The sequence below is a fragment of the Pempheris klunzingeri genome, chromosome 3 (genome assembly GCF_042242105.1).
Source record: "Pempheris klunzingeri isolate RE-2024b chromosome 3, fPemKlu1.hap1, whole genome shotgun sequence".
Taxonomy (NCBI): Eukaryota; Metazoa; Chordata; class Actinopteri; order Acropomatiformes; family Pempheridae; genus Pempheris; species Pempheris klunzingeri.
The window spans coordinates 14164509-14192287 of NC_092014.1; the positions used below are offsets into that span (position 1 = coordinate 14164509).

The 27779-nt window shown below is 41.1% G+C and overlaps 1 protein-coding gene across 1 annotated transcript; it reads right to left on the reverse strand.

Annotated features, from left to right (window-relative positions):
- Window positions 1-499: 499 nt before the first annotated feature.
- Window positions 500-16021, reverse strand: klf3 (Kruppel like factor 3 (basic)). Its single transcript, XM_070856576.1, has 6 exons — window positions 15707-16021; window positions 7575-7635; window positions 6541-7084; window positions 5616-5763; window positions 2775-2941; window positions 500-2684 (listed from the first exon to the last, which is right to left on the reverse strand). The coding sequence occupies exons 2-6, from the start codon at window positions 7614-7616 to the stop codon at window positions 2503-2505; spliced, it is 1083 nt and encodes a 360-aa protein (XP_070712677.1). The 5' UTR covers window positions 7617-7635; window positions 15707-16021; the 3' UTR covers window positions 500-2502.
- Window positions 16022-27779: the final 11758 nt, after the last annotated feature.

The following is a 27779-nucleotide window of genomic DNA, read 5'->3' on the forward strand; positions in this document are numbered from 1 at the left end:
ACACCCTGAGGCTTTTTCTTAAACTGTGAGCATTTGCACATTCTTTGGTCAATCATATTGTAAAGTTTTAGAATATATATGTTTTACATATTTCAATTTCTTTTTTTTAATATTCATGACTCTTGACTTTTCTTACTTTGTCAATTTTGACCAAAGCATATGACATGATGGCCGTTGCATCTGATAAGGAATAATTAATTTCAACTTCTTTATGTATATTAGGTAGCCATAAAAAAAATCCATGAAATCCATTAAAAAATGTCATAATTTATTAGTTGATTATTTATAATTTATTATTGAATCTGAAGTCAAACCCACTGTGAAAAAATATTAAATTATAATGATATAAAACTGAGAAAAAGAGCAAATCTTCACATTTTAGAAGCTGCTGCCAGTTTGATAAATCACTTAAATGATTAAAAATATATATATTAAAATAGTTTCAAATTAACCTGTTACAGCACAAACACGCGTAAAAAATTTAAGACACAGCACTCAGTTATGCAAATATTACCAATAAGTTTATTAAGTGGTATGAATATTGTTTTAAAATAATGCAAAATTGCAGATAGACCTGTACAGTTATATGTTCACAGTTTAACATGTTCCCTTTGAATTGCCAACGTTTAGATGAAAAAGAGATAGAGAGGGTTTATTACAGGCACAACATTATAGAAATGTAAAATATCCATTATGAGTATCAAAATCATGCTTAATAAAAACCTTTAATTGCCCTTTCAGTCTAATTATCATTTATAAAATATATATATATATATATATATGTATATATATATATATTACAACTTATATTTGCAGAGATACAAAAACATTTACAAGCTAAAACCACAAAGAATATCCAGAGGCAAATGCAGATCAGTTGAGCCGTTACATTCGGTGTGTGTGTGTGTGTGTGTGTACATATGAATAAAAGAAAGAGTCCTACCTTTTTCTGGCATTACGTGATTAGAAAAAGACAAACCAAGGCACCTGTTAAATGTTTTGGATCAAACTGACCAGCAGATGTATGAATAGAAAAAACTGGTGATTAAAAAATGTTTGGCTTTGGGAATGTTTTTTATGTACATATATATATTTATATATAAAGTGCACATTGGAGACATGTACAAAGACGCTATAAACAAAACCATTTTGTTCTCCAGAAGCTGTAAAAGCAGAAAGTTGTGCTCTATTGATTTTGTAGTAGAAAACTATTTTCTATCTTATGACCTTTTGATTTAAAAAAAAAACTTGAATTAACCGGCATTTTCTTTCAAATTACACGTCCTATAGGGCTGGCTGGAATATAACTCACCTGCTCTTGAAAATCAGATCAAAGAGTGAATTTCCCTGCTTTGCACTTTGTATTTTTCCCATTTAAAAGTGTCACATAATTGAAGGCTACCACGTGACACCACGGTGTCACAATAAACAATAGTTCATACAGATACATAAACTTGAGACACAACTAGAGACACGAGACATTTCATTGCTTTTACCCTTAAACCAACCGAGTGGTGTCTTTTCCTCACTAACACAATAATGCCCCTGTGCAGCAACTTTCACATTTCTGAATGAAAACATAAAAAACACTTCACTCTCACACCTGTTTTTTTCTTTTTTAAACCCAAATACCAAAAGCACCCCAGACCGAGGCTGAGCTGCTTCTATTAAGTGCATGTTTTCTGCTGTGTGTGCTGTCAAACGTGTGCATGTATGTACAAGAGAAAGCGAGCATTATCTACCTGTTTTTGTTTAAGTCACTTCATGATGTAAGCTTGTAGAGGCAGATGAGGTGTGTGGTGTTTTATTGTGGCGGTCCATGAAGGAGGAGTTAGCTTTAGCATTATGTCACAGATAGCTGTAAGCTGAAGTATGCATGACACGGTGCACAGTAGGTATGGTATGATACATTCTGGAAAGTTTCACATTATATTGGCCTAGCTAGCAGATGACACGTGTGAGTGTGTGCGTGTGTGTGTGTGTGTGTGTGTGTGTTTAAGTCCACAACCTTTACTTAAATGCATGCAGTGAAATGACAGCTGATGTTGTATATAGAAGCTTGAGCATGCCCTATGCGCCTTTGGCTTAAACTGAGAGCGGGTGTCAATGCAGTTTCTGCAGCCACACAAGAGGGCGCTGATCTCAGGCCAGCTGAGATACTGCAACCTCTTTTTAAAAAAGTGCCTGGACTGGACACCGCTGATCAGAGGTCCAGCGCAACAACATCATTTCTATTATAATGATCAAAATGAGCTGATGATAAATATGCAGACAGGATAAAAAATTGATGGATGGTTAGATGATTATCAGACTGACACCAGCTCATATTCAGGCTAATGAGGTGAAAGGGTCTTTACTTGCACCCTGAGGAACATTTCCCCGCCCCCTGTCCGAGTCCAATGTATAAGGCCAGCTCTTTAAATTCCCCCCTCAAGTCAAAGTGGTAGAGTCCAATGTTGAAAACCAGCATCGAGTTTCTTTCAAGTTGCCCGGTGGAGGGTTTCACACCAGGAGGTGGCGTTTCTTGTGCAAAGCCAGGTGATCAGAGCGGGAGAAGCTGCGTTCACAGTCGGGGCACTGGAACGGTTTGACTCCCGTGTGCTTCCGGAAGTGTCTCGTCAGCTCGTCTGAACGGGCGAACTTCCACGTGCAGCCTTCCCACATGCACTTGTAAGGTTTCTCACCTGCACACACACAGGAAAAACAACACGATCAATGAAGAGGCTTTTGAAAGATGATGTTTATGCAGCTTGTGTGTGAATCACGGCTCTTACCGGTGTGTGTCCTGCGGTGTGCTTTGAGGTGGGAGCTCTTGGTGTACACTTTGTTGCAGCCAGAGAAGTCGCAGCGGTGGATTCGGCGCTTTTTCAGTGTGTCGGGAGAGTCGGCGGGGAGAGGATGCTGTGCGCCCGAATGCACTATTACTGAAGGGTTGTTACCCCTAAGAGAGACACAGAAAAGATGACATGTTAAGACATTGCTGCTGCCTCCTCTGTCTTCATGTGATATATGACCAGGAGGGGGCGCTGGTGTCGAGCACCATTCACCTCCCTTCATGATGTTGAAATCAGAAGGCAAGTCTAACTTGGTTGCAGCTTCTCTCCAATGCAACAACAACTTCTACCAGTCAGGAAGTTGAAAAACACCTCCCGCCTTTTTCCACCGCTACCACGCCTTTGCTTTGTCCTGTCACCTCTCTTGCGTTTTCTCATGTTGTCACTGAACCATTCAACAATTAATTCACTGGGATTTGATGCAAATCTATCAGTGCAACGCTGACACAGAGCGGAAAATAAGAAAAATAACCTCTAAAAGTCCAAAAACTGCGAAATAGTATATGCAAGTTTGCAACTCTCTTTCCAGTCTGAGAGCGCAACCAGATTAGATTTCGAACACTCTGCGCCCTGTGTGTGTTTGTGTGTGTGTGTGTGTGTGTGTGTGTGTGAATACTTTTCTTTGCAAATCGATGACATCAGAATTCATCAAACAATAACAGATTAGATTAGAAGAATAGAGAACAGAAAAGTGACGTTTTCAAGTGTCTTACAGTCAAAGAAGAAAACAAGAAGGAGTTGTCTTTCTGCACTATCATTATCAAGTGTGTGTGTAAGTGTGTTTAAGTGTGTGTGTGCGGGTGTGTGTAAGTGGCAGTTGAGAGCAGGTGTCGAGTGTTGAAATATGAATCCCTCACAGATCAGTTCTGCGTAAAGGAATGTGCAGAAAATCCCCTGCGATACACTCACACACACACACACACACACTCACACACACACACACACACACACACACACACACACACACACTCGGGCCAACCAGTCTCTTCACACACACCATTATCATACACGTTGAGCAAACCTGGCTATTTGCTGTTTATTGTATATTTACATTGTTCATGTGTGACTGTGTTTTGAGAGGAGACAAGATGATGACAAGTAGAGACACACCCACTTATGTTTCTCCTTCAGTTGGCAAGGGCAGCAACCCAGACAGTAGAAGATGGGAGGGGGGGGTACAATATAATACACCCATTTACACACACACACACACACACACACACACACACAAACAAGAACTAACTGGCAACATTCCCGGATTATTACATGTATAGCCGACTTGCAGTTATTTCTTCGAGGAAAAGCTGTTACTTTGCAGAAGCAGAGCAAGCGGGGTACAAAACAGATGACGAGGGGAGGTGAGGAGGAGGAGGAGGAGGAGGAGTGGGAAACAGGAAGGAGAAGAGGAGGAGGAAGGGGTGAGGAGATGGATAGAGGCGGGCAAGAAGGAGTGGGAGATGCCAGACAATGAGCGTTCAAAATACAGGAAGTGCTGAGCAAGGAAGTAGGGAGGGGAGGAGAGGAGGAAGAGGAATGGAGGGGGTGACAAGCTCAAGATGGCTGATATGAACTTTAGTGGCTGACTGGAAAGTGATAAGAAGGCTCGCAGGAAGTTGCTGAAATGGGAGGCGTGGCTGATGGAAGAGACTGGAAATGAGAGAATAAAAGACGCCACCGTGGAACGAAGGAATCTGTCACACCTCACGCACAGTACAGTCAGTGTGTGGCGTTCATGGCAGTCAGTGCTGTGTTACTGGTCCTGTGTTATCTCTGTAAATTAGAAACTCTAAGTTAACATCTGCCCACCCTCTTTTTTGCCACAATTTTTTTTAAAAAATTATTATTATTATCATTATTACTATTATTATTATTATTATCTATTAGATAAGAGACAGTTGACAGGAAGTGTATGGGATTAAATACTGAGCTGAGAAAAAGATTTACATATATATAAAAAATTCCCCTTCTCTGATAGTAATTTACAGCAAAATATAATTTATGTGCTTGCAAAACATTTTTTCTGAGCTCAAAATGTCCCATAGCACACTCAAGGGGTTGAATGTAACTCTATAGAAAAGAGTGGGGGGAGAGATGACAAGTACCAAACATTACTGGTTGGACCTGAACTGGAGATGTCAGAATTATCAAATGATTTTTAGTCTATAGACTAAATAGCACACTTTTTTCATAATTTTGTATGTTTTTTTTTTTAAATCTATTTATGCCAAGTTCTTTGTGTTAAGATGAAATTAAGCACTGACAACAACCCTTACCCCTCTTATCCCATGTAAACTGAATACATTTTTAGCAACCATCACCACAATTGGGGAAACTATTACAAAACAAAATGTGTCTTAAGAATTACTGTTGCTGTTGCTGTTGAGTGAGTTCAACGTGTTATTGTTCCTGTATGAATCAGTTTTATCTGATTTCAAATCCACTTCATGGTTTTCCCTCATTATGCGTGTTCCCCCTGCAGTGGCCCCTAGTTTGAGCATCATTGCATTAACGTATAAAAAAAGTAACTGTCTTGGTATCAGTACCAAAACTCTTGAATCATACAAGTTCTGATATCGAAAGACTTCAAATGATACTCTGCTTCAGTCTAGGGACTGCACCAGAATAACCAAAAAAAAAAAAGTCACAACAGGAACAAGTATGGATCTGTTAGAAAATGAGCCTCTGACCACCACTTCCATATAAAGCCAAAGGGGAAGTGCTACAGTGAAACTTTTGGTGCTTCTTTCAAAATGTGTACGTGTGTATCGGTGTGTCACTCACCCGTATTCGTGTGTTATCCTGATGACTGATGATTTCATCTCGTGGCTACTGTGAAGGTCATGAGCGAGCTCAGGGCGCGGCTCTGTTTTGATTGGCTTGTGCAGGTCGTGGCCGTCGCTTCGCAGCTCCATGGGCTTCGTAGAGTGGACTGTGTAGATATACACAATAATCACCAAATGTGAGCTGGCCAACATGTTCAGGATTTAAACGCATTAACGTACAGTTAATATCAATACATAAAATGAAGATTACATACACAGTCCTTTAATTTTTTTAATCATTTCTATCATTTGTCTCTCAGATGTAAAATATTCTGTGGAGGACACATTATACCTGCTTTGCATCATCACATCAGCATTGTGATAGTGAGCATGTTAGCTTGCTGATGTTAGCAATTAGCTCAAAACACTCAAAGAGCTGCTAGCAGACTCTTAGCCTTGTTTCTAAATAAATAAATGTGTTCTTAATTGTCTTTCTCTTATGCATGTTTTGCATTTTACATTTTTACTGCAGAATATTTCTATATTTTAACCCTACTAATACTTTTTTGTCTTTATGGTACTACAGAAGTCCTCAGAGGGACTTGCATTGCGAACAGATTCTGATTAGAATGCATCTGTAAAAATGCATAAAGTGTATAGAGAAGATTCAGAGATGGCGACCTTTGTGAATCTCCGCGACCTACATCTGACCACTGAAAATGGAAGAAACATGGCAAGAAACAAGAATCCGCAGAAACTGATATTCTAAGAACAGAGGAAATGAAAAGCACTTCCTCATTTTCAGTAAAAGTAAGTAACAAAATCTGTAAAAAACAAACATATCCCATATTTGAAATAACTATTATGATAAAAATGGGTATTTTTTATTTGTAGAAAGACTAAGTACAATTGTTATGCTCCACGTTTATTTTGTGTAAATTCACCTGTCTTGTGCTCTCTGCTTCGATGGTGGTCGTCGTCACTGGCGACAGGTGGGCTCACCATTATGGGCTGATGCAGGTGGAGGGGCGAGGGGTAGAGGACAGACAGAGGCACCATGACGGGAGACACCATGACCCCTGACCCCTGGATGACCCCGGAGCCCGAGCTGATCAGAGGAGCCACCATGGGGTAAGAAAGTGAAGAAGTGGGTGGCGGGAGAGCATGGGAGGGCGAGGAACGCAGCTGGGAGTGTGGGGGGGAGCAGTGGGGGGAGGCGCGGCTTGCCGTGCTGTAGGGGGAAGGTGGGGAGCTGCGTGAGGAGGCCGGGGAGGAGGCGGAGGAGCAGGGAGGGGAGGAGGAAGAAGAGGTGGAGGAGGATCGCTTGCTGAGTGACAGGTCCACAGGCTCCAGCTGGGCGTGTGTGGGGTTGCTGGGGGTGTGGGACTGGGTGAAGGTGTGCATGTGTGTGGGGTGATAGAGGTGAGCGGGATGGGAGAAGATCACTCCGTATGGCTCTGGGGTTTTCACTAACGAAGAGTAGAATGACTGCAAGAGAGAGAGAAAGAGAGGATGCAGGAGGAGGAAGCAGTGAAGGGGGACAAAAGAGCAGAGAGGTAAAATTTCCGTTCTGCACTGAATAACAAGGAAAACATGTTTCTGCCACGCAAACAACTAAAGCCAGCCAAAAAATTTAAACCCAGCTCTGTTTGGGAGCGGATAACTGTAATGTGTCAGCGCACTGTGTGTATGTGTGTGTGTGTGTGTGTGTCTGTGTGTATGTCTGTGTTCATTAGCCTGCTGCCTGGCAGTGTTTGCACCTATTGTATGCAAATGTCCACTGTACAGCAGCCTGTTTGTCCAGGAAGAGTTGGAATGTGGGAACCAGTCTGTCTAGACACGTAGCAGGCGTGTGTGAAGGTGTGTGTAGGTCAGAGTTACTGTACTGCATCAAAAACATGTTCAAGCATGATGGGAGCACACAAAAACACACACACAAGCTACCAAAGCTACATTTACACAAACACACACGACCTACCGTCTCCATATCTGTCTTCCGAGGGTAATCATACATCAGCATGGCTGCACAGGCCAGGCTCCTGCAAAATAAAACACACACAATACAGCCATCAGTACATTTACACACTCTGCTCACACATGTAAGAGTCATTTTATTCACTTTTATGTTCAGTATGGATTAAAATAGATGATCCATGACCAGTGATGGAAGAAGAACTCAGATCCTTTATTTAGGTAACATACACAAAAATGTAGAAGTACTCCATGCAAGTACAGATCATGAATTTAAAACTACACTTAAGTAACAGCATAGAAGTATTATCAGCTACATGTGCTTAAAGTTTATACTTGTTTTGCAGAAAACCAGCACCTATGACTGACCCAGGGGTTGGCTCACCCCAAAAGGTCACAAGATGAATCTGAGGGGGTCGTGGGATGATTAATGGGGTCAGAAAACATGGATTAATATTTCAGATTTTTTTCTCTAACCTTTGACCTGTTTGTGAAACATTTGATAATTTTAACTCTGTGGGCCTCAAAACTGCTTTTTTAAAAGAAGCCATGTGAGAAGTTTGAAGGGGAACTGTTGGAACATCTGAACGTGACAATGGGCCTCGTCCAGAAACTGCTCTCTTGTCAGGGTGCAAAGGCCCAAAATGTACAATAATTCCCTCTAAAATGTGGTGGAGAAAAAAGTGGCGTAAAATGGAAATTCTGAAGTAAAGCACAAATTCCTCATAATTGCACTATGTCCAATGCTTGAGTAAATGTACTTGGTTACATTCCACCACCATCAATAACCCTGTTAATTTGTCTTGTTTTCATCTTTTACTGTTAAACTGCCACCACTCATTTTTTAAACTAAACTTTACTGAGGCAAAGGTAAAAGAAATAAACAACAAAACTGTTCACACACACCTCTTTGAGAAGTGATTAAAAATAAATCATGTAAATTAGAGGGAAGCCTGGACAAGTATTTGTGTCTGAAAAGTGTCTCAAGTGTGTGTCAGCACTCTCAACTTCACTTCCAGTAAATCACAGACAACAGCCGAATATAATTTTTCTGTCAGATTTTACACATCTTCTCCTCCTCTCGGCTTTTTCTGCCAGAAGCTCACACTGCCAATCGTATCTGTCTGACAGTTTGGAAAACAATTAACGGTATGTGAGTCGCCTGAAAATACCGCTCGCTCAGACAATGGTATGCTTTACGATGGGGTCGTTTTACAAGACTGCGAGTTACAGGTGTGATGTGGCTGCGAACTGCCCAGTGTCAAAGGCTAGACAGTGATAGCACCTCACACATTTCAAACAGGCAGACACACGCACCACCCACTGAGGCCTGCTGAGTGTTTGGATCAAAAGCGTGTGAAGTTTCAAAGGTGGTTCCAGTTACCTTGGCTTTGAATGGCCAGGTGCAGCTGTGATGACTCTCTGTTTGTGCCTAAACGAGTATGTTTATGAGCGTGGTTCTGTGTGTGTGTGTTCAGTGGAGCGTTAAGGCAACACGAACTGTCAAAGAATGTACCCAGAGGGTGTATGTGTGTGTGACCTGATTAAAGTCCACGGTCTGGAGACAAGTTAGCCTTTAATTATTAACAAATGGGCAAGAACACAGCGTCACACCCTAACACACACACGCACGCATGCACGCACTCACACAGAGTGCAGATGGGGAGCAGACCAATCAGAGAGCAGGATGCTTGCTGCTGGGTCAGGAAGGGTGTGAACATGACGACTGAAGCCTCACCCTTCGCCCGGCTCCAAAGAAACAAAGAGACTGCGGTCAGGTGGAGAGAGTGTGTGCGTGCGTGCGTGTGTGTGTGTGTGTGTACATATGTCTTAGAGGGAGTGTTTTCTAATCCGGGTTTGTATTGTATTGTAGTTCAACTTGAGGTCAAGCAGTTGTTCTATTGTGGTTGTGAATCACACACAGAGGTGGCAATAAGAGCAGGTATGAAGCACAAACAGATGGATCACGAAACAGGAAAAGGACAATAGAAGCAGTTCGTAAGTGTACAGCGTCAGCATATAGCACACATGTATTTTCCCTAAACACACACGGGAAATTTTAACTGTCCAAAAGAGTGTCTGAAAAATCACTGGCCGCTGTGGAAATCCCCACACCTTTGTGTCTAAATATTCCCCCCTCACTACTGCTACAGAAACGCAATGAGCACTTGGACTGAAAAAGAGGGACTTGTTCATATCTAACATTCACATTTCCAAACAAGGAAACACAGGATCATTGATGAAAGCACCAGAAAACAGGCCCAGACAAAGTAATCTAGTTACAGTCCAACACGTATGTTTTTAATGATTATTAGTGATTTGACTGTTTATTTTTTCAGTTAATTGTTTAGTGTAGAAAATGTCAAAAAATTGCAAAAGACCAGATATTACACTTTACTTTAAGCCACTTTATTTGGTGTTTAGTAGATTTTAGTAGATTCAGTAAACATGCTAATAACACATTGTTATTGAAGCACAGTGAAGTGTTTATTAATATATTTGCTAATAACTATAACTCTTCCTGCAGGCAACAGTAACTGGATGTTGATCTTTAAACACATAAGGAAAAATAATATTGTAAAAAATCTTAAAATCTTCACAGGCAAAGTAATAATTGTTACAAATACTGTAAGTTAACACTTTAAACGTCATTCCAGGTGCTTCCCAACCACATTATAGTGTGTTATAAACCATTTATTTAATGTCTGGATACAATGGGTTACATATGGGCCCTTAAAGTATTATCAGATATTAAGTTAGCAATGATATAATAACTAAAAACATGGCCAAATCCTCACATTGGAGAAATAAAACAAACAAAAAAAAATACCAAACACAAACAAAAACACAGTTGTGGAGTCAGACGTGGGTGACATGTTGTTTGATCTCTGAAATACAGAGAATGATCTTGTACCCGCAGAGCTGGGCTGAGCTGGAGGGAGATTTACAGCCAGGTGTGTACCTGTGAGCTCATGAGTAATGTGTACCTCCACGAGCACATGCGCATAAATGTTCAGGTGCTGAAGAAAATGTTATAACTACCTTTTAGAACATCCCCAGACAGATATCACTTCTCATCCAAAAATGTAACAATCCCCTGCAGCACTCGCCACATGCTGAAATTTCCTTGAAAGCACACAGTCAAGTGAACATACCGCTCCTCTCAGGGGTCGTGCAGTATTGCCTCTCACGTTCCTGCTCACATGAAGGTGACGTATGTAGTCTGAGACACAATGACACATTACATTGTAGTTTAGTAGTCTAAATCTGCTTGTAGCTGGTTTGAGTAATCGGGACAATTTGCGTGATAGTGGGTCAAAAAATAGCAGCATCTGAATGGAGGTGTTTGCCAGTTGTTTGGGGTTTACCACACAGGGAAATTAAGAGGGCGACAGCAGGATGGAGAGTGGGGAGCACGGCCTTGTGAAAAAGACAAACTTTCCCCGCGGGGTGTATCATAAGAGAATAAATACAATGAGACACAGAAAGTTGAGACAATCGCAGGAAAGAAATGTAATTTAACTGCGCGGCATCTCCCTCCGTACACCTCCACAAACCGTAAGTCCTCAGGAGTGAAAATACCATGCAGCTGGAGCTTGTTGATTTGTGCTGCATTTAGAGCTGCAACTATTCGTCAGTTAGACGGGAAATTTATCAGCAGCAACTGTATTGATAATTCATTACTCATCTAAACCGTTTTTCAAGCAAGAACACCAAATATTGCCGACTTTAAGATTCTCAGTTCTGAGAATTTGCTGATTTAATTTGTTTTATGTAACTGAGAATTAAATATCTTTGGGTTTTGAGGTGTGGCTGCCAAGACATTTTAAGACATTATCTTCAACTTAAGACCAAATATTCATTGATAACAAGAATAATCATTAGCTGCTGCCTTGGTTGCACTGATCTTCTGACAGATTGAAACATGTCAAACTGATCTGAAGGAGGACAACAACCTCTTTCTGTGAGATAGACATCTCAAAGCTGTTGCACCTCTGCTACATCAGAGCATCTCCAGTGTAGATCCCTTAGATGTAAAATCAAAGGACACACATACACAGAGATGTGGAGGAACTAGCGTTAATTGCAGCTTTTTGAAAAAGAAGCAGCCCTACCTGGGTTGTTGAGGAGTATTTTCTCCCTGTGCGCTCTACATGTGGGTGTGTGTTTGTGCATGTCAAGTGTGGTCTGCAAATATTGTCCTTCTAGGTCAGTAGAGCTACTGTGTACTCAACCCCAACCCACTCTGCAAACACTTCCTACACCCCTCGCTCGCTCTCCCTCACTCACCCTCACCCTCCAGATCTTCCTCTGCACCTCTTCCTCACTCGCTCCTCAGCAATCACTCACGTCTTTACTACTGTATTTATCTGAACCACACACCACCCCACACTCTTTTTCTCTCCCTCTCAATGAATGATATAAAACAACATGACTGAAGGGGAAAATATTGTGGCTTGGAGTCCCTGGCTACTGACACAACCACACGCGCACACACACACACACACACACACACACACACACACACACGCTTATACACACTTACAGCCGCACATCAAGTTTCTGCTAGCTCAACAGAATACACACACTAAATCACTAAAGGACCAAATTATTACAGACACGCACACATGCTCAAATACACAGAGACACAAATGGGGCTGCACACACACACCCGCTAATGGCAACAGGCTGGAGATGATGAGATCACCAGAGAGACCAGAAACCTCCAGACAACAGCTTTGTCCAAGAACACGCCACAACACACACACACACACACACACACACACACACACACACACACACACACACTTGGAGCCTTCATGTCCTTGCTTCTCACTCTGTTGCCTTTCTTTACCGCCTCTTTTACCTTGTCAGTCTCACCTCATGTTTTGATCACAAATCGCCAGACTCAAAACATGTACCTAATCGCTTGCAGTATCGAACTTCATGTAGGTCCGCATGCTGTAGCTCGACTCACCTTGTTACCTATTTACACCCCTCAGGGGACACACTAATTATTCTTAATTTACGATTGTAATTACGTGACTCATCAAGGTGGCAAGCTAACATTCCTGCGTTTAAATTTTCCTTTTTCTGAGCTCACCTCCGATGTATTTTCTTATTGCACCACACTCCATCTGTTGCCCTCCACTCACTCCTTTACTCCTTCTTTCAAGCTCTCACTCACCCCCTACTGTACCCCCTTGGTCCCTAATTTCAACCCCTTACCTCACTTCCTACCCCTGACTCCCCCCATAATGCCTAATATGCCCTGACTTTGACTCCTCTCACTTTATAGCCCCTGCTGAAGCCCCTTATCCTCTTATTTTGGCTTCCTATTCTCTCATCTAAGCTGCCTAGCCCACTCCTCCCATCCTTTAACTCCCCCAAACACACACGCACATAAACACACATACAGAGGCACGTAACCCCTCTCTGCTCCTCTCCAGCAGACTGTAGAACTGCAGGCCTGCAGACCTCAGGGGAAGCCAGAGGGGGCCATCAGCAGGGGAAAGGAAACAGGATCCATCATCACACACACATGCAAACACATGGATACACGTATTCAAAGACACACCGGAGTTGACATAAGGCTCAAACACTGACAAAGACACACACGCGTGTGCACTTCAAGCCGTACTTGTCAAAGAGCAGCGTTTTGAGGCTTTCCAGACAACTGAGGACAGAGGGAAGGAGAGAACGAGAGAGCCTGCCAACGAGAAAGAGAGAGAGAAGCGGAAGCCCTCAGAGTTTAGTCTGACTGTTATTATTTCCACACTGCGTGATGGGTCGGGGGGTGTAAAGAAGAGGAGGAGGAGGAGGAGGAGAGTGAAGCCAAATGGGGGGTGCTGCTGCAGGGGGCCTGTGGTTTCCTGTCTGCCCCCCCCACACACACACACACACACACACCCCACACCCCTCCCACACTGCACCCCCCTACCCAAAGAATGAGAGGAGAAAGGGGGGAATAGAAGAAGAGAAAGGGCAAAGAAAACAGCCGCTCTGACCAAACTATGTCAAAATGGAAGTGGAAAGAACAAGGCAGACAGAAATGGGGAAGAAAACGAAGTGGGTTTCAACCAAAATATGACAAAACTTCAATGAACCTCAAACATGGGGAGGGGGCTGGTGGTAAGAAAGAGCTACACAGTCACAGTGGCTCAATCCAGTGGTTTAAAAGCGGTAACAGACACACTGCACATGTGTGTGTGTGTGTGTGTGTGTGTGTGTGTGTGTGTGTTTACGTGGCTGTGCGTGTGCTGGCACGCATATGAAGTTGTGTAACAAGTTACAGCTTTTTACGTTTATAGCTGTCTGTGGACCACAGTGTCCTTATTTCCTTAACTCCTACTGGAGAATCACCAACCATTCAGCATCCAGGAGTTTAATGTTTAGCCCCAATGTTCCCTAGGACATGCCCTTTGAGCAGTGTGTGTGTGTGTGTGTGTGTGTGTGTGTGTGTGTGTGTGCGTGTGTGTGTGCGCGCGTGTGTGCGTGCATGTGTGCGTGTGTGTGTGTGTGTACACACTCTTGCGCATTTTGTTCCACCAGATAACATCAGCATGTTGATTGAGGGAAAAAAGGCGTAGGGTAGGGTGGGGTATTTGGGGTGTGTGTTCATGAGTGTGTGTTAGTTCTAATGAGACAAGTAAATAAGAAATGAATAAAAAAAGAGAAGTCAACCCATCTTTTTCTTCTTGCTTAAACTGTTCAAGAGTGAGAGAAGAGTGTAAAGTAAGACAAAGAGGCAGCGAGAGAGAGAGAGAGAGAGAGAGAGAGGTCGCCCTCATTCCACCCGTCCACCCCCCACATCCATATCCCTCTCTCCTCCCTTCTTTCTCCCTCTTTCTCTCTCACTCCAGGCTCTAAACAGGATAAGGGCTTCATATGCCAAGTGGAATGTGTGACGCAAGCCTCAGCCTTGAAACAAAGCACAGGAAACAGGGAGAGACAGAGACGGAGGAGCCCAGAGAGAGAGAGAGAGAGAGAGAGAGAGATGTGTATTGTCAAGGATGTAGTGAAACGAGAGGGCAGACAAAGAAGCTCAGGTGTGACTGAATGTTTGAATCTTTCACTCTGTAACACACGCACACACACACACACACCTGTCACATGTGTGTGTAACACTGCACTCAGCTCTGACCCCACGCAGCAACACTGGAGATCACCTCTCACACAGCACTGCTTGATTCTGCATCAGCATCAGATTCAGCCTCTGCTGACGGCTTGTCAACGTGAACTACAACCAAGGCAATAAATCAACCAACCAACAGAAAATCAGCAACAACTCTGATTATCAATGAAGTGTCAGTCAGGAATCCAACTTCTCCAAAGTGAAATTTCATAGCTTTTGTGTGTTTTTTTTTTACATTGTTTTAAATTGATTATCTTTGGATTTTTGACAAAATAAGACAAAGTTGACACCTTTTAGAAACTGAAGAATGGATCCCTTGATTGAAAAAAAATAATCAACAGATCAACTGAGCCCTGACTGATCACACCAAATCTAATATCTGTACCTAAGTACCTAATCTCTAGATCTAGACCAGATTAAAATCCTACATTATGTGGCCACAGATTGTTGAATGTCATTAACATTAACAAAAGAAAGGGACGACACATCACTATAAGACCTCTTTCTCCCTCACAATCATGTATTTGACCTTTCTTTTTCTTCTAATTCTAATCAATTAATTAAAACAACACTGTGTTCTATAAAAGGCTCCAGGCTATAAATAGCATTGTCTCACTTATCAGCCAGCTCAAGATCATTAGTCGTGGGGGCAATACATTTTAAAAAGTGACGCTCAGTTTTTCCTTCACTCTTAGAAATAAGATGAGTCCACAGGAAAATGTTGATTTAACACACAAAAGGAAAAAAAAAAAAAAACTGACATAAAAACTCGAGTAATTAACTAATTGGACTAATTAATCTCACACGAGCAGCTTGATTTAATTAAAAAAGGACCCACAACCCTGAATTTATGGACTTCTTCTCTTTCCCATAATAAAGTTTGCTTTAATTCAACACACCACATCTAACCTTTAAAAGACCACCATTACAGTTACAGGCTTCACATCCGATAGGAAACAAGAGCAGCTCGGAGACACACTGAGGACATTTGGAGCCAAACTTACTTCTCAGATGGACGATACAGTCTATTCCTGGAGGGGAGACGGTGACAGTTTGACGGCTGCCTCGCTGAAAGGCTCCCTCTCTCTCTCTCTCTCTCTCTCTCTGAGAAACTCAATTAGGCAACTCCGCAGAAAAAGTGACGCAGGCGGCGATCAGCGCTGCGCTGCGTCCCTGACATCAGACATCAGACACCAGGCTCTCAGAAAACAGGACGATCCGGCGATCGATGGCTCCGCAAAACTTCCCGAAGTTACGAAACTCCCTCTTTCTCTCTCTCTCTGTGTGAGTAAGTGAGTGAGTGAGTGTCTCTCTCCGTTTTTGTCGTTTAGAAACTTGCTGTCACATGATCCGCTGTCTGTCTGTGCTCCGTGGGGTCGGGCCGCTGGGCGGAACCGGGGCGGGGTGGTCCGGGGTGTGTGTGTGTGTGTGTGTGTGTGTGTGTGTGTGTGAGTGAGTGTGTGTGTGTGTGTGTGTGTGTGCGCGTGTGTGTATGTGTGTGTTACAATTTTCTTTTCAACTTTGGAGAAGACAACTGCTTGGAAGCCACTACAATTATTGACTTTGACAGCAGCAGCGACCTGCAGGGTGTAGCTACTATTATGTTTCTAACTATTTAAATGTTTAGCTTTTCTTGTTCTGTGCCTGAATGGAGACAAAGACATTTTAGTGATGCAATCTAAAACTGCCAGTAAGCATAAGCACTGATCTGATATGCATTTACTGCAAGTGAAAGTCCTGCATGATTTCCACGCATCAGACAGCGTTTATATAAGAGCACATAGGCCAAGTGGACTAATGTCTGCAATTTATCATTTAGCACTCATTACAAAGGCATTATTGATGCACCACTGTGTGAGCATTTTCCACTTTTGAGTGGAAAGTGATTTAAAATGATTCATAAACTGTAGCCCATAAGATGGCCTCATATTTGGTGAGCTCATTGGACACCCACTAACCACTTCATTAAGTAAACCTGAGAAATCCAATGCAGCCCACTGTAACAGCTCAGCCATAATGTTCACCTTCACAAAGCTCACAGTGTTCAGATTTTGGTGATTTTGCTGGAAATGTGTGGATTCAATACGTCTGTTATGAAGGTGTTTTTGTACTGGAGGATGTCATTCTGATAGGTTCTTCTGCTTTATGTCATTTACACGAAGGGGGGAGAATATTACACCTCTGAATATAACACAGTCCAGTACAACATCATGATTTCAATGCTAAAACAGTGCGAAGAAGGAAGAGCACGGGCTGGGCGTGACAAGGAACAAGCTCTTCCCAAAAGGAACTGCATTATTGTCACGAGAGAAGGAGAGATAATTAAAGAGCAAAGAGTAAAATAAAGATTATATCACTTTTATGTGCAACATTTTTACTCAATGCTACAGAAGACGCTCATTTCTGATTGGCTGCTAATTAAACACAGGCCCTTTATCTGCTAAACGCTCCGCTGTGTTCGCCACTACTGTGCTGAGCAGCTGCCCAGTGGGTTTTCCGCAGAAAACAGCTTCCTTCTGTAGTTGAAAATGATGCTATGAGAGCAGTGAGAGTGAACCAAAATAGTAAGGTTGCAGACCAGACAAACAACGAGCTGTAAAAGCCTCATAAAGTTGATGGGAGCTGCAGATTTATGTGTCAATTCAGATACTTATCACAAGAGTTGGTGAACTACTTAAGGCTGACTGTGTTATGGATTTGTGTTCCTCAGGTGGATGACAGAGGACTCCAGTTACTATGTCAACGTTGCTCTGGTGGACTGTCGCCAGCAGTGTAGCTGTAAAATATTGGTAAGCCGATGATTTATTGGTGTTGTCTTGCAGGGACTTTGTTTCGGAGACTTTCTGCATCTTCATCCTCGAAAATATTTCTCACTGGTGAAACTGATAATATTCAGGATTTCCGCACTCCACACACTGATATAAAGGTTGTAACACACTCTGAGTTGTCCTTATAATGAAAAATTATTCAGCCACTTGCTTCTTCATGACAACTCGACCACTTTTCACTTACACAAACATACTGTTTAAACACAGCAATCCAGTTTGATTCTGAAGCCAAAATGAATAGGCCTACCTTTGGTTGGATGATTGGGTGTCAGGTATTTATTCAAATCTTTCATCAGGACGCCTCAAACATAATTCCAGCGAACACCAACACCTTTATTATCTTTGGCAAGAAACCATAGTAAATTTCACTGGAGCACTCCTACTGTAAGTGATCTAGCACACAATAGCACAGTACACCTTGTTTGTTAGTTTCACTTTGCACTTACTTATGTTATGAATTTCCTGTATTCTTTAATAAAGGATTGCTGATAATTTCTGTTCACTTTTTATACTTTTCTACACATATTAAATGTTCTACTTACCGTGTTCACCCTGACAGAGGAGACTATGCAACAGATGCTCAGGACAATATTCTGTTTGTTATTGCCTTGTTTCTGCTACATCGATGTTCATGCTTTGGTTACATACATGCACATGTGGAAAAACCCAAACCCAAAGAGGCAAAGAGAACAGGATTATACACTACATATAAAACCCTAACTGAACTCTCTCATACACACACACACACATACACACATGCGGTGGCACGTGTTAGGACAGTCCTGTGCTCCATGCTCTCTGTGGCAAGACAGTGATGATATGACAGCTGTTATTTCATGGATGGCGTGTACATTAGTGTAGGTGTAAGCCTTTCAAGTCTGAATACACATCCGCTTAAGCTTAGCAAGCTCCGTCTGCATGAGTAGTGGAGCGTGAGACATGGTGATGTCTCACAGTGCAGGACTGGAGCATAATGGAGGGCCGGTTGGGTCGGATGAGTCGCCGTAATTGTGTTTCTGTGCCAGAAATGATTCAGGGAGAACTTGATGAGAAACGTACTGACAGAAACAAGACTTACAAGAAGAATTTACATTATGCAAATCACATACTAGGTGTGCCATTTTAGCTAATGTGTGTACTATACTGTAGGTAACTGTGTGTGGCATAGGCTAGTGTTTGCCAGCCAAGTATGTTGTATATATTTTTTTACTATTAGGCTACATTGCAGAGTTTGGGTGGAACAGATTTTGATATATGACTTGGATTTTGGTCAGAATTAAAATTTACCAGATACAATTCACTGTAATGTTTTACAAGACACATGGAAGATTTTTAAAATAACATCAGAGATGAGTTTCTGATTTGTAATCGTTCAGTCTTTATCTTTCCATCACGATTCGTAGCTATCATGGTAGATATACAGTATATATCAGATAGACAAAACACAAACATGTTTGGACTGATTTCCTCCAAAGAAATTGTTCAGAGTCCATTTGACAAATTACAGTATCTTGTACACAAAGGCACCATGACCTTTTTCCCAATGTTCCCAATGATCAATTTCTAATCTTTCTTGACCTTTCCATTCCTGCACAATGATCACAACCAAAACATCAAATTCAAACTGACCTGGGCAGATACATATCAAGCTGACAAGAATAACAAACTCCCAGTATAGTTCTTTGTCCACAGTAAGATCTATAGACTATACATTACTGAGACATTTTCTCGGAAATAACCTTGGTTTGGAAGGACGTTCTAAATAATTTGAGTGGCAAAATTAAATTGTATCCTCCTCTACTGTAATGGGGTAAGGTGGCAGATGTCAGAGCCTGAGATGAATAAAAAAAAATCTCTACAAATTAAACAAAAATTCTCCTCATGGCTAAATATCAAGGATCACAAGGTATAAGTGGGAAAATAGTTTAAATAGTATATATTTTTGTGCAAATACAAATCATTTCTTAGAGTATTTTCAAACCTGTTTCTACTTTCATTACAGTGAATCCTACTTGTGGTTCATGTGGTGGCATTCACCTCAACCTCAGGGTTATAATGTACATATGTATACACTGTATACATATTATCTGCTGGTAGACAAACACACACAAACACTTAAGGCATCCTGCAGATGTTGTTCATGCGGAAATCTTGTTCATTTTGGGATTTAAGCCAAATAATGTCACTCTAATATCACCCCCTCACCCACTGAGTTTTTTTCCCCATCTCTCTCTGTCTCTAAGTTATACCACAACAGTTTGTATGAAGGGTCTCACACACACTGTACACACTCGCACATCAGCTTTTAGCTCAGGCAGAGCTGCTCTCAAAATTGAGCAAATACATAGTTTAGGAGTCCAAGCCCCTTCAATGCAACCCCCATGTCAGAAACTTTCAAAAGGCGTATTTTTAAAAATTAATTGTGTTTTTCATATTTTATTTATAAGAGCTGAATAGCTTGACAGCTGTCCACTTAAATAAAATACACTTTTTGCCAAGTCATTTACAATGTTATTTAAACATGAAAAATTACGCAGTTGCCTCCAAAAAGTCAGATCAGTAAATGGAGCTAATTTTCATTCAGAAAAACCTCTAAATTACTAAACTACTTTGTCTTCAGCTGAGGTCCTTTTACACCTCTGACCTGTCAAGAACTGCAGATCAGTAGATCAATATCACTTGTATTTTTGAAACTGGGTGCAAATGGAAACCACTCAGACGCACATGGGTGTGACTAGCACACTTTGAGGTCAGGGCATTTCCAAAGAAATGCAAATGCATAAAAAAAAAAAACATATACCCGCCAGACGAAAACTGAATAAAGACTAAAGCTGTGTCCCACATCCATCTTCGATACAGTATGTACTACATACTAAATATCTACTGACAGTTTGAAGCAGTTAGCACCCAAAAATATATTCTTTAAAAATGATGCAGTACGTGTAATTCCAATCAAACTGATTTTGCATGATATTGCCACTTGAACTTGACAAATATACATAAAAATGTTATTCCAAACATTTCAGACTTCTTTTGGAGTTGTTTCACCGCCTCCCCCAATATTCTTCTTGCACATTGTATTGTGTGAGAATAATGTCCATCAGCTCATCTTCAGTGAGGAAGAGCTCCACAGAGTTTAGCTTGTCCGTTGGGTTGTTTGTGTGTATGTGTGAGGGAGTAACTGAAGACGTCTTTGTGTAAACTTCACAGGTATTTTATGTAGAAGAATGTGCGGAGACTCTGTCTGTAGTCACTTTTTTCAATGTGTGGGTGTGTGTGAGTGTTCACTTTCACAATTGTCTGTTATGGGCATATTTGTTTCAAGTTATGGATGTGTGATATCATGTCATATTTCTTTTGTCTGTGAAACCAAACACAGAGAGGTATCCAAGGATTTAGGGTATGAATGATTCTTCACTGCACAACAGTGAAGTTATAGAACAAAAACTTGACTAGTCCTAAAACATTGTTTTTAAAAAAGTATTACTAGAGGTTTTAACTCTACAGCAATATAGATGGTGGGTCTGTTTCCACTATAATTAGAGTTATCATTCATTATAATTCTAATCATTTTGATGCTGTTACTATTAATTAAAATTCTATTTCCAATAATTGGTGGTCATGATTGACAGAACTATTATCTATTGTTTCATTGCTGCATTATGAATCATAACAGCAGCAACTGCTTCCAGTGAATTAGAGGTGAAAATGAAAGAATGGCAAAGTGTGTGTGTGTGTGTGTGTGTGTGTGTGTGCGCGCATGTGTGTATGCTCTTGTGCATCTATCCAACAGCAGACGTCCTTACACATTAATTCAACAGTGGGCCGGCAAACCAACAGGGGACGTTTGGAAGTTAACTGTTGGTCATGCTTTAAATCAAGCTAAAATCATGTCTGAGACAGAGGATTTAAGTCACTTTCAATACGTATTTGGATCCTAACAGAAAAAAGGCCCACATTTTTACTGGACCAATAGACAGGAGTCCTTTTTCACTAGTTTATAATGACACAAGTCTCCTCTTAGAAGGCATAGAGCAATTTCACACTCCAGCACAGATAACTAAAAAACAAATAAGTAAAATGAATTATTGTTAAAGGGAAATAATTATCAGAACGTAACAACCTAATTTTGCTGTTATTACAATTGTGTACTTTCAAGAACAGAACAAATAATTGTTCAATCATGGCCTAACAAAAAGCTTGAGATCCTGAGACAGGGAAAAGATTTTTCTTAAGGTCAAGTACAAAGTTATATTTAAACCATAGGATAAAGGCAGTCCTGTGTAAAACTCATACTCCTATAATCCAAACAGGTTATAATAATGATGATATGTGAGGTAAAATACAACAATGGTAAACATTCTCATTAAAGTCTCTGTCATCCCCTACTAAAGACGAAAGTCTTCCAATACCTGATACAAGACCAAACTCCTTCAGAGTGTCCACTGTGATGTAGTTTACATGCTTAAATCTGAGGTCTTAATTCACCCATTAACATTAAGTCTATGAAATGGTGACAAACATAAAACCCATCACAGTTTCTTAAAGGACACAGATGACGTCATCAAATGTCCTGATGTCTCACCAACAATCCAAAAGCCAAATATATTCAGTGTACTATCACTATTTCCACAATTCAGAAGCTAGAGTTTGAGTATTCTTGTTGAAAAAATTATGAATTCATCGATAGATAGATTGAATGATCATTTCAGCTCTAAAAACGTTAACACTCCTCCAAACCCATAAACCACAAAGTCAATAAACCAAATAAATCCACTGTGCTACACACAGTATGGCAAACATATGTTTAAACAAAGATGACACACATCCCCATAATTAGCATCCTGGGTATCCATTCACATAGAGACTTAGTCAAAATGCAACACCCCAGTATGCAGCTCTCTCACTATCAGGCAAAAAATGCAGGGTTGTTTGGTTAGAAATCTTCAGGACTGGATCAACTTTTGCTTCAACACATTTTGACATCATTGGGGCAAGGCACTTTTTCGGCCAATCAAATACATGCAAGCACACATTCCTGGTAGATAGGTACTACAGTTTACCTGGCAATCATCAAGACAAAAGATAAAAATCACTGTACCCATGACAACTTTCAAGCGATGTGCAGTGTTCGGGTATCTGATAAGATAAACTGAACTTCCTGGATCGTATACCATGGTTTCACTAGTACGTGAAACAATAAGCCCCATCTTGCATTTTTAAAATGTGTTTAACTTCTAAATGCCCACTTATTCCTTTAAACAAGGTCCAAACCTTATCCAGGTTTGGAGTTGCCCTCCTTTCCTGCCACTCCCCAACAGCAGGCATGACAAACAGAGAGGGGAAACTGTAAACACATTTATCATGGCCATGGTCACACAGAGGTTCTTTGGAAATGTCAGGCAGCAACACACAGATGCTTGTTCAGATTTTCCTTGTACTGTGCACTATGACGACCTCAAACTAAAACCTCACAATACTTTTTCTTTTCTAAGCTCACGTGTTGCTGGAGTTTCAACTTCGTCAGCAGCACACACGGCTCCACTGGGTGCTATGCATGAAAAGTGGATGCTACTAACCCCCACTGCTGTCTTTAGGAGCCCTCCTCCTCCATCACAAAGACAAAAGTGGATGCTGTTTTGCTCTCAGCAAGCACAAAGCACATCAAGAAGAGCACGTAACAGACAGATGCTGTGAAGGTGTTTCAACCAACAAGGAAAATTTTGATCATGATTAGAAGAATGAACAGCAGAGATAATGATGTTATCATCACTTTTGTCACAATCAGGTCTGACAAATTAAATGATGACGTTTGTGTTCCTGGATGAAATGCAGGAATGTTGAAATACTGCACTGGGACTTTGGAGCAAATGAACCTCCAAAATAATGCATTCAGGCTCAAGTCAGCGCAGTTCACAAACAAAACTGTGTCAAATGTAAAACATGTCCAACATTTGTTTGATTTTCAATCTTAACACCTTAGAACCCTGAAATAACATGTTCAAAATGATGGGCCGAAATGACGAGAAGAGATAAGTTTGTTCATACGAGAAACATTTTAGCCCTAAAGGCATGAAGACACACATACCAACACTGGGCTGGGTAAACTCAAAGACCACCTGACCCTTGGAGGGGAGGTCACACCCTGCATGAGGAAGTATCACATGCACACTTCAAAAGCTCTTTTGCATCTCCTGGATTACACTCTGTTTGCTCATGACAGAAATGTTTCTTTTTGGTTTAAGAAAGTTTAAGGAAACAAAACTCATCTTTATGACGTACCAAATTCAAAGGTTTGATTACACATAAGTCTTCTTTCTTTGATGTAACATCAAACACTTGAGTTGCATGAGTTCATCATCATCTGCTGTTGGAGGTGTCCAGACCATCCAAATGAGAACAGCAGGAAGATAACAAATAGTTTCTTTTACGTTGAAAAACAGTGAGCTTAAACATACAAAGACAGACGAGGAAGTGCAGCTTTTAGGCATTTGTATGGTTTCATCTGGGTTATACCAATCTAACCAGGAATAATACCACAACACAATAATAACACAATACACTAGGTGTCAGGCTGGTGGGGGTTGAAAAATATCCAATGCCAACAATAAGAGACCACATTATACATAAGAAAAGGTTCTGTGGAAGGCAGACAGACTGACAGAAAGAAAATCCAACTCTGATCTTGATTCCACTGTATCTTTTTTCTGCCCACATTCTGAACGCTGATCTTTAAGTATCATGATATTCTGTCAGTTTACCTGTCTGAGATGAACAGAGCCATTCAAACACAATCACTGCATGCTGTGTGTTGGTTGCAATTGCATCTATACAAGTAGCACTGGAATGACTGGTTGATTAACGAATAAGTTGATTGACAGATCAAGATCGGCAACTATTCTGATAAATCTGATAAACTTTGATAAACTTTGATAAACTCTGATAAACTCTTATAATTTTAATGTACTCTTTGTAATTTTGAACTTTAAACTGTTAACAAGGATTGTGAATGTGTCACTTTAAGCTCTGGGTGATTGTTTTTACAAACCAAAGTATTCATCTACCTATCGAAAAAAGTTTTTTAAAAAAAAAAGTTCAGCGGATTATTCCATAGAGGAAATAATCATTAGTTACAAATGAGTTCAAATGAGCTCCACCTCAACCAGCTACAGCAGTGAAATCCTACTTTTACATGAAGGCGTCAGTACTTATCTGATCTCAATGAGTGATGGAATCTACAGGTTTTCCACTGATCTAAGGTTACACTTAGATCAGTGGAAAACCTCCATCCATCAGTTGTTTATGGGCAGGTTAATCAAGAGTTTTATTTATTTAGCAGTAAAATAACCAGCAGGTGTGTACATCACACACACACACAGATCCGAGCCACAGGCTTGTACCTAGACCCTGTATATGGGATTTCAAAATGTGGTAGATAGCTGTACATGCCACTACAAAAGCGCCAAATTATGGCAATTTTATTCTTTGTTTTCTTTTCAGACATACCCACTGCTAACATGCGCAGATAATCCAGCACACAGGCATGAAATCTGTATTACCAAACATTCAGAATTTAGGGTCGTAAAGACTTAAGTTACAAGTAAGTTACATTAAACGTGCCACTGTCAAATGTGACGACGCCTCCGCCTGGACACTAAGGGTTCCTGTTCATTTTTTGCTTTGCTTTTCCTTGTGTGGCAGCTGCTGAACCTGAGCATTGTTGACTACACGAGCTGGGCTGTACCTGGGCCCTTTAGATACCCCTCGTATTTAGCAGCTGCTTTCTCTGGCCCTCTGAGGCCTCCCCCGCTCAACAGACCTGATGGCAGCATGTCTTTAGTGTTTTTGTTAACTCTCATACAGTGTTACACACATCCATACATGCTCTTCACTACTGGTGCACTGATCTGCACATTTCACTGGTTGAGTCATGTTGTTATTTGTAAAATAAAAACAGTGGTTTGCAGCCACCACCTCATCTCGTGTCACCTCTCCTTTGTCGCAGTCTTTGAGCCGGACTGTGACACCTAGTTTGCCATCTTTGCCACAAGTCAGTTCATGAAATTTTTGACCAATTAGACCTGCTGCGGTCAACTGTGCCTGCTTTTTTTTTTGCCTAGGAAGTGACATGACATTGATGTTAACAAATTATATAGATAGATAATAGATTATTTTCATTGTATCGCTTAGTTCTAAAAGTAAGTAAGTAATTTTTGTCATAATATCGGCGTACCTTCATGCAACACAGGGTACATTCGCGTGCACTCTTGAGACCACCCACCCACCAAAACTCCTCCCTGCAACTCAGTAACTTTGGTGCCTGCAGAGGTATTTAAGTGCAACACCAAGAGATGATGGAAGAGCAGAGAGATTACACAGTAACAAGTTTTGAGAGCTCCTAACAATGCATCTGCCACAATGTTGTTAGAGATTTTGATATGGCGGATGTCCAAACAGACCATGTCTGAATGTGGTCTCAATCGGATCGGATCTCAATTCATCCTCCATGGGTTTTGGCTGCATTCACACCTGTACTTAGAGCTGTCCACTTGTGATTGAATCACCAAAGATGCATGTCAATGACAGGTCTGAACAGGTCCAGTGATTACAAGGAGGATGGAAAAACTGTAAGAAAAACAACAACCCACACTGTTGCCACACAATCTCTCATTCACACACACACATAGATTAATTTGTAATTTTCTGGAGACATACCCCAACCTTAACCTAAACTTAACCACTGACCCAAAAATAAGCCTTTTCCCATTATGGACAGAGCTTTTGTCCCCAGCTGAACAAGCCTAATGCCCAATTAACTGTTTTTTAGCCTGAAAAATACAGTATGTCACCACATGTAGTAAGGACACACACACACACACACACACACACACACAAACAACCCCTCTGTCCAGGGTGTGGCTAGCAGGCCACAGAGGCGTGTTTAGACAGAGCTAAAAAAGATAAACCATATAATTATCACTCAGTCGGACCTTCCCTGAAGGGAAACGCTGCTTGCAAAGGTTGTACTGTATTCCCTCCACACACACGTACACACGCGCACAGGTAAAATTGACATCAACACATAGCGGATGTTCTGACATACAAACCAGTGATTTGGGAGTGTCAGTTGTAGTTTGGACAGGTAGCTGAACCTCCCTACCACACCTTTACTGCCTCTGCTGTTTATTCTCACACATTAACGTCAGTAGGCCTATATTTGTTCATGATTTTCCACCCCGAAGTCTCTGGTATTGCAACCCTACAACAATGACAAGAAAGCACCACTTTTGTCCAGACTCTATTTGAAAATCATGTATGAAAGACTGTCAGCTATAAACACACTTAAAGTGACATCAGACATTTGACTGATCATTATGTAAAATCTCCCCACTTCACCATAACAAAATACATCAGAGAATGCAGACAGGAGACATACCTTTTATGCTCTTTGTACAATCAATTTCTCTATGATTCTGGACCAATAAGGTTGGTTAAGATGAATCACAAACAAGCCAAGCCTGTATCGATGCATCTGTTTGCCGCCAGCAAACATGCGAGGAGGACAGGCTGCCAAATAATCACAAAGACAAGAAGAAGAAGAAGCTCAAAACAGAAACAAAACATTGTGCAAGATATCTGTGATCAAACAGATTGACTCTCTTAAACAAAGGGATAATGAATTGTACAGAATGTAAGAAAATGATCTCTGAATGATTTGCAGTCTTATCTGACAGCTGAGAGGCTGAGCTGTGTGGAGCTCTGGTTTCTATTAAAATGGCTACCATAAAATATATGTGTGACACAGTGAGATTGGGATCTCTTGTGTTTTCCAATGTTGCATTTTAAATAAATACCGTGTGTGTGTGTGTAATAATGGCAGGTGACTCTCATTCTGAGCCATGCTATATTACATTAGCATCTTCCTGGGGAACAATCACATCTCTGTCTGTATATTCACCACAGGCAGACAGGCAGTATGACGTAACCGCAGACACAATTCTTTAAGAACAAACACTGTAATTGTTCATATCTGCTTTTTTTCATCAGCTGCACCTCTTTTAAAAACTCTGCTGGGCTCCAAAATTCCTCTGGCGTCTTGACTTTTCCAGTGCAGGTGTATTGGGAGAATGAGAGCAGGTTGTGTGCGTGTGTGTGTGTGTGTCAGGCTTATCACTGAGAGTGAGTTTAACTTGTGGCGGCAATCCCTAATATTATTAATTGAGGTGTGAATCAACCTGAAGGGAAATCA

Coding starts and splice junctions, on each gene's coding strand:
- klf3 (XM_070856576.1), bottom strand. CDS start 7,616: ATGCTGATGTATGATTACCCTCGGAAGACAGATATGGAGACG. Junction 5,764..6,540: donor AAGCAGAGAGCACAAGACAG/GTGAATTTACAC, acceptor ATATCTACACAG/TCCACTCTACGAAGCCCATG. Junction 2,942..5,615: donor AGGATAACACACGAATACGG/GTGAGTGACACA, acceptor TGTCTCTCTTAG/GGGTAACAACCCTTCAGTAA.